The sequence below is a fragment of the Diabrotica virgifera genome, chromosome 3, assembly GCF_917563875.1.
Source record: "Diabrotica virgifera virgifera chromosome 3, PGI_DIABVI_V3a".
Taxonomy (NCBI): Eukaryota; Metazoa; Arthropoda; class Insecta; order Coleoptera; family Chrysomelidae; genus Diabrotica; species Diabrotica virgifera.
Genome location: NC_065445.1, coordinates 83,964,696 through 83,977,466, shown reverse-complemented (window position 1 = coordinate 83,977,466; position 12,771 = coordinate 83,964,696). Strand labels below are relative to the sequence as shown.

At 31.5% G+C, this 12,771-nt stretch overlaps 1 protein-coding gene across 8 annotated transcripts in view; it reads left to right on the top strand.

Moving 5' to 3' along the window:
- LOC114327290 (cAMP-specific 3',5'-cyclic phosphodiesterase) overlaps positions 1–12,771 on the top strand; it is a 1,080,669-nt gene that overhangs the window by 923,370 nt on the left and 144,528 nt on the right. For all 8 annotated transcript variants that reach the window (XM_050646630.1, XM_050646629.1, XM_050646632.1 and 5 more), the window contains one exon: positions 3,357–3,469. In XM_050646630.1, coding sequence (XP_050502587.1) covers positions 3,357–3,469 — 113 coding nt within the window. The remainder of the gene's footprint in view (positions 1–3,356; positions 3,470–12,771) is intronic.

Genomic DNA, 12,771 nt, shown 5'->3' with positions numbered 1-12,771 from the left:
AAAACAAAGACATCAAGGAGATTTTTATTTGGAGCAACAAACATGTTGTTACAATTCTTTAAAAAAGTTACGCTTAGGTTTAATGATTTATGTGTATGGGCCATTCCACGAACATACGCCTGTTTTGGATTACTTCGACAACGAATATTTTACTGTGCAACATAAGAAGTACGAAAGTAAATGGCGCTAATAATTATTCCAATAAACAACAATGTAATTTACAATTTACTTTCGTTCTTCTTATTTTGCACAGTAAAATATTCGTTGTCGAAGTAATCCAAAACAGGCGTAAGTTCGTGGAATAGGGTATATACCCCATTCCACGAATATACGTTTGTTTTGGATTATCGCGACAACGAATATTTTACTGTGCAAAATATGAACAACGAAAGTAAATTGCAAATTATATTGTTGTTTATTGGAGTAATTATTAGAGCGAAATACTTTCGTACTTCTTATGTTGCACACTAAAATATTCGTTGTCGCGATAATCCAAAACAGACGTATATTCGTGGAATACACCATACAGTAGTTCGTATGAATCATAGGTTATATATTATACCATATAAAATACAATAAGATAATGTTGATGTGTCGACTTTCAAATCCAAGCCTTTTTTATAATTTATTCTATATTGATTCTATGTATGTGATATATTCTAGAAAAGCTAAAATAACCCAATAATACAATTTTAGAACAATAACAATATGAACATTGACTAAACACTTATCATTCATTAACATCTAAGTCTGCAGCAAACTGTTAAATTGGTTCACTTAATTGTCAAGTTACGCAGACCTGGACAAAGAAATGTGAAAGCAAGTACAAAAACAAATAGATTGGCAGGATGCACTAATCACACTATATGGCGAAACCGACATATTAACACTGACATGAAATCAACAATTTATAAAGCCAGTGTAAGGACAATAATGACACATGCATCAGAAACAAGACCCGATACAGCCACAACACAAAGACTACTAGTTAAAGAGCTGGGAGCGGATTTTGTGCTTGATAAGTAATATGGAAAAACTATACGGGGATATGTTGAATTAGTTGTGTACATGACTTTCCCCAACGTAAGTAAAATCTCTAGGGGCGGAACGCTGCGTGGCCGACAAAGGGGTGGGGGCAGGGGTGAATATAAAAATATAAGGGATTTTTTGCGACGTTCGTGAAGAAGATAGTGCACCAAAATTTGGGAATAAATAGACCATGGCGTATCTAAGTAAAATACCCAGAGCCGGAAACCAGAGTGGGTGACGAGGGTAGTTATAAGGGGTCAAATCGCGGTTTTTATTATTTTTTTTGTGACGTTCATGATCGATATAGTGCACCAAAATTTGGGAATAATTAGGTCATGACGTAACTAAGTAAAATCTCCAGTGGTGGAACGCTGCGTGGCCGACAAAGGGGTGGGGCAGGGGTGAATATAAAAAATATAAGTGGTTTTTTGCGACGTTCGTGATTGAGACAGTGCACCAAATTTGGGAATAAGTAGACCATGGTATAACTAAGTAAACTCCCCAGAGGCGGAAAGCAGAGTGGGGGACGAAGGTAGTTATAACGGTTTAAAGTCGCGGTTTTTATTATTTTCTTTTTGTGGAGCTCGTGATGGAGATAGTGCACCAACATTTTGGAGTAAGTAGGTCATGACGTAACTAAGTAAAATCTCCATGGGCGAAACGCAGCTTGGGTACAAAGGGGTGGTAGGCAGGGGTGAGTATAAAAATATAAGGGGTTTTTTTGCCATTCGTGATCGAGATATAAGTAAATTAGACATTACTGAGTAAAATCTCCAGAGGCGGAACTCTGCATGGGGGAAAAATGTTGTGCTGCGTCACAAAAAAATAATACAAACTGCGACTTTGACCCCTTAAACCTACCCTCGTCCCCAACTCTGGTTTCCGCCCCTGGAGATTTTGCTTAGTTACGTCATGATCTACTTACTCCCAAATTTTGGTTCACTATCTCGATCATGAACGTCGCAAAAAATCCCTTATAATTTTTATATTCACCCCTGCGCCCTCCGCTTTGTCGGCCACGCAGTGTTCCGCCCCTAGAGATTTTACTTAGTTACGTCATGGCCTACTCATTATCAAATTTTGGTGCACTATCTCAATCATGAGCGTCACAAAAAAAATAATAAAAACCGCGACTTTGACCCCTTATAACTACCCTCGTCCCCCACTCTGGTTTCCGGCCGCTGGGGAAAGTCATGTACACAACTAATTCAACATATCCCCGTATATTTTTTCCATATTACTTATCACGCACAAAATCCGCTTCTATCTCTCCGACTATACCTACTGGAAACGCAGAGATGAGAGTACTGAGAAGAATTACAGGAAATACACTAAGGGATCGAAAGAGAAGTGAAGATATTAGAAGACAATGTAACGTACAGTTTATAAACGAATGGACACTAAACAGAAAAAAAGAATGGGGTAAGCACATAACCAGAATGGGGAGTCACGTGTAGTCAAAATAGCGAGTGATATATCACCAATCGGTAGAAGAAGTATCGGCCGACCGCGCAAAAGATGGAGTGATAACCTTCCATAGAGGTATAAATCCGCCAATGAAGAAGCAGCCTTGTTTATAAAGAGGAAGAAGAACAAGAGAAAGAAGAAGAAGAAGAAATAACTAATCCAAATAGTTGGTAATTAAAGTAGACTTTTTTTTATGTAATTATGATTATTTACAATCTACATCATTAAAAGAGAATTAAGTAAATTTGTTCCATGTTTTTGGGCATGAAGAAGAGACTTCCAATGATGTCTCATCTTATTCTATTTATGTTTAAGTTTTAAAATAGGTCCTGAGGCCAGGTTCCATCTAGTCTCCTTGTGGCAGGGCCATTATGGAATAATTCCCTTACTAACTCATTGTCATGGTGAATGGTACGCTCATTTTGTGACTCCGTGGTTCGATGGATTTCTTCTCTGATGAAAGGTATATTTAAGTCTTCGTGAAGTGTTTGATTAGTTACGTACCATGGTGCGTCCACTATTGATCTTAGAACTTTAGACTGAAATCTTTGGATAATATTCAGTGATGTTGACTTTGCACAGCCCCAGAGGAGTGGTCCCTAGTACCAAATAGGTTTGAGTATTGCTTTGTACAGAATAATTTTGTTTTGGATGTTGAGTGTTGATCTGCGTCCAATGAGCCAATACATTTGCCGGAATTTCAAGTCTAGCTGTTTTCTTTTGGTCTGGATATGTTTCTTATAAGTAAGACGTTAGTCAAGGTGGAGGCCAAGGTATTTAGCGTAGACGTAAATAATTTCATTTATTTTAGAATACTTTTTCCTGTATTTCTGTTTGTTGACTTTCTGTTTCTGTTTCAGATGAAGCTTATATGAAATTGGCTATGGAAACCATGGAGGAGTTGGATTGGTGCCTAGATCAACTAGAAACTATACAAACCCATCGATCTGTCTCCGACATGGCTTCTCTTAAGGTAAGTTCTTTTAATTCAAGAATTATTTTAGAATATTAGTCCAGGGTAATAAGGTTTTCCCATAACAACCGAGCAGACAGGGTACTGAAGCATTTTTTCGACAAGAAATACCTATAATAGCAAATTGTAACTATTTCCTGCGTAGGATCTGGCGGCCATTTTTATTTATAAACAATTAAGTGTCAAAAAATGGCATTTTCCCTTTTTTTTCAAATTAGAGGAAAACAGTGAAACTTTTGGTTTTCTTAGTACAAATATCTTTGAGATTATGGAAAAAGCTTTAAAATGACTTATTACAAAGTTTGATATACTCATTTATTGTTAATATAATTGCGAAGAATGGTCGGAATTGCAAAAAAAATTAATTTCGCAATATCTATTGTAAAAATTAGTGTACAGCTTTGAAATTTTTGTCATATAAGGATTCTTTGGTGCTTAATATGTGATAAAATTTTCAAAGCAATTCATTCAATTGTTTAAATTTTATTCAATTTGTCTATCATAGAGAGCATTTTTTTGCAATAACATAAGTCAGAAAAAAATGACGCTAGAACCATTCCACAGGTGTCAAATGAAAGAGCATGAGGTATATTTTCAACTTGGTTTAAAAAATGCGAATAAAAAATGCATTTATTAGTAATAAATAATTATGCAAAAGTATCGTAAATTTTCCTTATAAACTTTTTATTTTGTTATATAAGAAATTATATATATATATATATATATATATATATATATATATATATATATTAATTACAATTTTTTATCAATTATGATATAAATAACATTCCTTGGTAGTTGTGCACTTAACACAGGGTAAAAAAGTTAATTTTTTGGAAAAATTTATCCAAAAAGTTTATAAGGAAAGATTTACGATACTTTTGCATATTTATTTATTACTAATAAATGCATTTTTTATTCGCTTTTTTTAAACCAAGTTGAAAACATAGCTCATGCTCTTCCATTTGACACCTCTCGAATGGTTCTAACGTCATTTTTTCTGACTTGTGTTATTGCAAAAAAATGCTCTCTGAGATAAACAATTCGAATAAAATTTAAACAATTGAATGAATCGCTTTGAAATTTTTATCACATATTAAGCACCAAAGAACCCTCATTTGACAAAATTTTCAAACCTGTACACTAATTTTTACAACAGTTATTGCGAAAATATTTTTTTTTGCAATTCCGACCTTTTTTCGCAATTATATTAACAATAAATGAATATATCAAACTTTGTAATATGTCATTTTAAAGCTTTTTCCATAATCTCAAAGATATTTGTACTAAAAAATCATAAGTTTCACTGTTTTCCATTGATTTGAAAAAAAAAAAGGGAAAAATGCTATTTTTTGACAGTTAATTGTTTATAAATAAAAATGGCCGCCAGATCCTACGCAGGAAATAGTTACAATTTGTTCCTATAGGTATTACCTGTCGAAAAAACGCTTCAGTACCCTGGTTGCTGAAGTGTCACGAACAGGGTATATTTTTGTCTTATTACCCTGGCCTATATAAGTTAGTCATATGCCTAAAAAGGAAAATATGTGGCCAGTGAGTGTTACCTGTAGTCACGTATGGAGCAGAAACTCACAAAAAAGGTAGAGAACAAGATTCGCGTAACTCAGAGGGCTATGGAGCGCCAGATGTTGGATGTCTCTCTGAGAGAACGAATCCTAAACGAAGAAATGCGTCATAGAACAAAAACATTAGACGTTGTCGAAATAATCGCGTCGCTAAAGTGGAATTGTAGACCAGGACTAATCTGTAAAAAAACGTGTATTTTTGGATGTGAGAGGTGGCATTCGGATTTTGGCAGATAAAGTTAGGTGACACTTTCAATAATAATAATTGACTTATGCTCCTGCTCAAATATGCCCGGAACATTAATTAAAAAATTAAAATATTTAAAAATTTCGAAAAACATCGATTTTTTCTGCTTTCTTTGCTTATAACTTTAAAACGGTTCGTTTTGGAACAAAGTCGTAGAGAAATAAAATAAAGATAATTGAATTTTTTATGATATACGCCTGGTCAAAAATGTCTTAAGATATTACCTTTTCTGCAATATAACAATAAACACAAAATAAGGGGGCAAAATACGCCTGTTGTTATTCAATGTTTCTTAACCACTTTGGTGGCACTTAGAAACTTAGTAATTCGCTTAAAAAATTCTTATAACTTACTTAAATGGTCTACCAAATTTCATTAAAATCGACCTAATAGATTTTGCATAATAAATTTGCAATATAAATGTTTTTAAAAAAGTTCAAATTTTTTAAAATCTTTCTGAACAAAAAGTAGACCATTTAGAAGTTGGCTAATTTTTTTAAATATAAAGAGGTGCTCTACCTATCTAATACACTTTACAGAATTAAAATAGGATTATTTAAGGGGCCTCAGCAATGTTTTAAAATTATAAATAATTTTTTGGCTTGTAAACAAATAGCTTTGTTTAATAATAAAAAAATTAATTTTTAGCAATGCAAATAATTAAAACCGGTATAATTTGACTTAAACTTTCAAATGCTTTCAGCAGAATTGCTATTTTATTTTTTAATCAAAAGTTATTCTCGTTCAAAAATTGCAATTTTTCGATTTTTTAATGTTCCACCGCGTTTATCTCGAAAACTATGCATCCTACGAAAAAACTTGTAATAACATTTTTTGCTTAGAATTACCCAAGAAATACAAAAGAATGTTTTATTTTGCGAAAAATCGATGTTATGTAATTCCTCAAGTTCTTTGTTTATATCAATCTTATCGACATCCGGATCAACTGTTACCAAAATACATAAAAAAACTTGGGTAAGTCCATCTAAATAAAGGAGCCCGTAGCACCTCCTGGACACACCACTAATTTGTTTATAAGCAAAAAAATTGTTTTTAAATTTAAAACATTGCTGAGGCTGCTTAAATAATCCGATTTCAATTCTGTAAAGTGCATTAAATAGGTGGAGTGCTTATTTATATTTAAAAAAATTGACAAATCTTTGTATGTTCTAATTTTTGTTGTGCAAGATTTTAAAAAAATTTAAGTTTTTAAAAAAAGTTTAGATTGCAAAATTATTATGCAAGATCTAGTAAGTCAATGTTAATGAAATTTGGTGGACGGTTTTAGCACATTACAAAAATTTTCTAAGCGAATTAGGAAGGTTTCAAGTGTAACCTAAGTTATGGAAAAACATTGAATAAGGACAGGCTTGTTTTGCCTCCTTATTTTATATTTATTGCTATTTTGCAGCAAGGGTGTTAAATTAAGACATTTTTAACCAATCGTATCTGGTAGAAAATTTAATTATCTTTGTTTTATTCCTACACGACTTTGTTCCAAAATGAATCGTTTTAAAGTTATAAGCAAAGAAATTAGAAGAAAAGACGAAATTTTGTAAAATTTTTAAATATTTTATTTTTTTTATTAATGTTCCGGGCATATTTGAGAAGGAGCATAAGTCAATTATTATTAACGAAGTTATCACCTAACTTTATCCGCAAAAAGCCGAATGCCACCTCTCACATCCACCTAAAAACAGATCCTTCCTGGTCTATTAGGCAGAACACGTCGCGAGAGTAGAGGTCACGATAAGAAGCACTACGGAGCAGAAAGCGCCCACCAACCAGATAGACCGACGATCTGAAGCGTGTTATGTGTTATCAGTAAGACGATGCAAGCCGCACAAGAAAAAGACAGTTGGAAAGAGCTGAGGAAGACCTATGTCCAGCAGTGGATGCAAACAGGTTGATCATGATGATATCTTTATCATCATCATTTAGCCTATGATGTGCTATGATCCAGACCTATGTCCAGCAGTGTATGCAAACAGGTTGATGATGACGATATCTTCATCATCATCATTCAGTCTATACTTGTCCACTGCTGAACGTACGTAATCATTTTAATGATCACAATTTGAAAATACGTTTTTCTACAACCGTGTTAAAAATGCAATTTTTAGCACTCCATACGAGCGTTAAAAATGCTATTTTTAGGCACTAGTGCTTTAAAATTTTTAAGGCACTGCAGTTCGTATTGACCGTATAGGCAATTTTGATGTAATGTCAAAAAAATATAAAAATGGTATGTCAGTAAAAGTTTTTGTAGATATTGTCCTGTAATTACGTTTGTAGAAAAAATATTGTATGATATGCGTGTTAAAAGGTACATTTTTAAGGCACTCATGTGAATTGCAGAACTCCCTATCGCTCATTCTGCAAACTTTCACATGCGTGCCTTAAACGTGTACTTTTAACATTTATATCATAAATAACTATTATTTTGCGTTTTGATTTCCACTTAAAAAATCGTTTTTTATGGATGCTATACAATGTGCAACTTCTCTCACTACTTACATACATTCAAAACGAACAATTCCTCACGCAGTGAGAAAAGTCGGCCATTGCAGTGAGAAATATTTTTCTCACGGGTTCTCCTACGGTCTTCCATACTATGATCGCCGTTTCCATGGTAGCATGCACAATAAATACAAACACAATTACTGTTGTCAAATAAATGTGTTAAAGCAAAACCTACCAGGAATTACCTTTCAAAACTGTTCAAAAATAACTGTTAATTAGAATTTTAAAAAATAAGGTATACAAATTTTAAGTATATTAAATGTATATTTTTTTTATTTTAATTTATGCATATTATACCTAAAAGCACCTAAATTATTTAATTTTCAAATTTGAACTCTTGACAAAACCACATCCATAGAAAAAGTACAGTGTACAACACATGAGAAAATGATATATTTCTCCCTCGCTTGATTTGCGGCCCTCACCTCGTGCCTCGGCTCGTGCCAACAAACTTCTGCGCTCGTGAGAAATACATATGTATTTTTTCTCACTTTTTGTACAATATACTATTTCTATTCCTCTGCTAATTTAGAAATAAATTAGTCCCTAGTTTTGTCCACTATTAAACACTTGAAGAAGTTTATAAATAACTATTTATACTGCTGTTATTTTTAATAGTACGAAAAATATAAAAATAAATTCCCATGTAGGATTTTTAAAAGTAGATTTCGAAAAAGTATGATTTTTAAAAATCGAATTGGTTTGGGTCAACTTAAGTTAGCTCTTCACATTTTCTTTTTTTTTGGCTTTAAGGTAAAAGCCACACAGCCAGATACAAATTTTCTAAAAGAAAGTACAATTTTTTGAGCACATTTTCTTTTGAGTACTAATTTATTGCATGAAATAAATACATGAATAATGGCACAATTAACGGAAAGACAAAAATTACAACAAGACAGGTGCAAATTCTGGTAAATTTATTGGCCCACCAATAAATAGTAACGTAAACCTTGATGTAATTTAAGGCAAATTACAGCTAAAATCAACATATTTATTTAAAAGGTCTGTTTTATCTGTGCTAAAGAACGAGAGATTTCATCCGAATAAAATTCATAATATCCAGGAAGTTAATGAAGATTGTCCAGATTGCCGAATACCGTTTTGCGAAGAAATGCAAGACTTATAATATCAAAATCCACACTTTATTCGTTTCCTTTTTTTTTTAAATAAAACCTTCTATTTACTTGAAACAGTGATCAACTATTTTCAATGGGAAATAAGTCACAATTTTACCAAAAAAATTATTTTATTAACGTTTCGACGCCCAAGTCGGGTGTCGTTGTCCAGATAGTAAAAAATTCTTCTAATAATTTATTTAATCTGACTCATTTATATCGGCAATTCAGACATGTATTATACATTTTAAAGTAGAAGACCTTAAAATTATATTGCCAATATTGATGAGTTGCGTTCCTGGGACGACTTTACTAAAAGATAGTTCATTTGATTACATGAAATCAACCCAACTCAAGAATATCCGCCACAAAAATCATAGCATGTGATCTGTCTTTAAAAAAACAACCAAATGCAACGGTGGCAGTAAAACTCTCGCGCTAGAGACTTCATTGAAACAGTGAATTAACCAAACACATATTGCTGTAAAGAGAATCTTCATTGGATAACTGAGGCACGCACTCAACATCCTCAAAGAGTAAACATATGGACACAAGCATAGTCGAGGGTAGAATTATAGGTCTCCTTTTTTTAGATGAGACTCTTACGAGGCATAGATATGTATTTTTCTGTATTTTTCTACCAAATCAACCTATATCCGCCCTTACAGAAATTTTTCCACGTGAAAATGATCCTAATTTTCCAAATAAAAACAGATGGCTTTTGTGGATCATATCACATTTCTTTTTGGTTGATTTTTTAAACAGATATTTTCCTAGAAGATGGATTGAGGATGGTAGACGAGGAACAATAGAGTGGTCCTTAAGACACCCAGATCGTACACCACACAAAAAATATACAAAATTTAAAAAATTTAAATAGATTGGAAATTCATAATATAACTCCAGAAACATAATATTTTGAAAGCCCAATTGCAAGCACCGAAATTGTTTCATAAATTATAGACATCACGTTTCGTAATAAATATAATATATATATATATATATATATATATATATATATATATATATATATATATATATATATATATATATCAGTTTGTAATATTTTAATTTTTAATAATCTACAAACTCCGTATGGAATTGCAAAAAAAATTAATTTCGCAATATCTATTGTAAAAATTAGTGTACAGCTTTGAAATTTTTGTCATATAAGGATTCTTTGGTGCTTAATATGTGATAAAATTTTCAAAGCAATTCATTCAATTGTTTAAATTTTATTCAATTTGTCTATCATAGAGAGCATTTTTTTGCAATAACATAAGTCAGAAAAAAATGACGCTAGAACCATTCCACAGGTGTCAAATGAAAGAGCATGAGGTATATTTTCAACTTGGTTTAAAAAATGCGAATAAAAAATGCATTTATTAGTAATAAATAATTATGCAAAAGTATCGTAAATTTTCCTTATAAACTTTTTATTTTGTTATATAAGAAATTATATATATATATATATATATATATATATATATATATATATATATATATATATATATATATATATATATATATATATATATATATATATTAATTACAATTTTTTATCAATTATGATATAAATAACATTCCTTGGTAGTTGTGCACTTAACACAGGGTAAAAAAGTTAATTTTTTGGAAAAATTTATCCAAAAAGTTTATAAGGAAAGATTTACGATACTTTTGCATATTTATTTATTACTAATAAATGCATTTTTTATTCGCTTTTTTTAAACCAAGTTGAAAACATAGCTCATGCTCTTCCATTTGACACCTCTCGAATGGTTCTAACGTCATTTTTTCTGACTTGTGTTATTGCAAAAAAATGCTCTCTGAGATAAACAATTCGAATAAAATTTAAACAATTGAATGAATCGCTTTGAAATTTTTATCACATATTAAGCACCAAAGAACCCTCATTTGACAAAATTTTCAAACCTGTACACTAATTTTTACAACAGTTATTGCGAAAATATTTTTTTTTGCAATTCCGACCTTTTTTCGCAATTATATTAACAATAAATGAATATATCAAACTTTGTAATATGTCATTTTAAAGCTTTTTCCATAATCTCAAAGATATTTGTACTAAAAAATCATAAGTTTCACTGTTTTCCATTGATTTGAAAAAAAAAAGGGAAAAATGCTATTTTTTGACAGTTAATTGTTTATAAATAAAAATGGCCGCCAGATCCTACGCAGGAAATAGTTACAATTTGTTCCTATAGGTATTACCTGTCGAAAAAACGCTTCAGTACCCTGGTTGCTGAAGTGTCACGAACAGGGTATATTTTTGTCTTATTACCCTGGCCTATATAAGTTAGTCATATGCCTAAAAAGGAAAATATGTGGCCAGTGAGTGTTACCTGTAGTCACGTATGGAGCAGAAACTCACAAAAAAGGTAGAGAACAAGATTCGCGTAACTCAGAGGGCTATGGAGCGCCAGATGTTGGATGTCTCTCTGAGAGAACGAATCCTAAACGAAGAAATGCGTCATAGAACAAAAACATTAGACGTTGTCGAAATAATCGCGTCGCTAAAGTGGAATTGTAGACCAGGACTAATCTGTAAAAAAACGTGTATTTTTGGATGTGAGAGGTGGCATTCGGATTTTGGCAGATAAAGTTAGGTGACACTTTCAATAATAATAATTGACTTATGCTCCTGCTCAAATATGCCCGGAACATTAATTAAAAAATTAAAATATTTAAAAATTTCGAAAAACATCGATTTTTTCTGCTTTCTTTGCTTATAACTTTAAAACGGTTCGTTTTGGAACAAAGTCGTAGAGAAATAAAATAAAGATAATTGAATTTTTTATGATATACGCCTGGTCAAAAATGTCTTAAGATATTACCTTTTCTGCAATATAACAATAAACACAAAATAAGGGGGCAAAATACGCCTGTTGTTATTCAATGTTTCTTAACCACTTTGGTGGCACTTAGAAACTTAGTAATTCGCTTAAAAAATTCTTATAACTTACTTAAATGGTCTACCAAATTTCATTAAAATCGACCTAATAGATTTTGCATAATAAATTTGCAATATAAATGTTTTTAAAAAAGTTCAAATTTTTTAAAATCTTTCTGAACAAAAAGTAGACCATTTAGAAGTTGGCTAATTTTTTTAAATATAAAGAGGTGCTCTACCTATCTAATACACTTTACAGAATTAAAATAGGATTATTTAAGGGGCCTCAGCAATGTTTTAAAATTATAAATAATTTTTTGGCTTGTAAACAAATAGCTTTGTTTAATAATAAAAAAATTAATTTTTAGCAATGCAAATAATTAAAACCGGTATAATTTGACTTAAACTTTCAAATGCTTTCAGCAGAATTGCTATTTTATTTTTTAATCAAAAGTTATTCTCGTTCAAAAATTGCAATTTTTCGATTTTTTAATGTTCCACCGCGTTTATCTCGAAAACTATGCATCCTACGAAAAAACTTGTAATAACATTTTTTGCTTAGAATTACCCAAGAAATACAAAAGAATGTTTTATTTTGCGAAAAATCGATGTTATGTAATTCCTCAAGTTCTTTGTTTATATCAATCTTATCGACATCCGGATCAACTGTTACCAAAATACATAAAAAAACTTGGGTAAGTCCATCTAAATAAAGGAGCCCGTAGCACCTCCTGGACACACCACTAATTTGTTTATAAGCAAAAAAATTGTTTTTAAATTTAAAACATTGCTGAGGCTGCTTAAATAATCCGATTTCAATTCTGTAAAGTGCATTAAATAGGTGGAGTGCTTATTTATATTTAAAAAAATTGACAAATCTTTGTATGTTCTAATTTTTGTTGTGCAAGATTTTAAAAAAATTT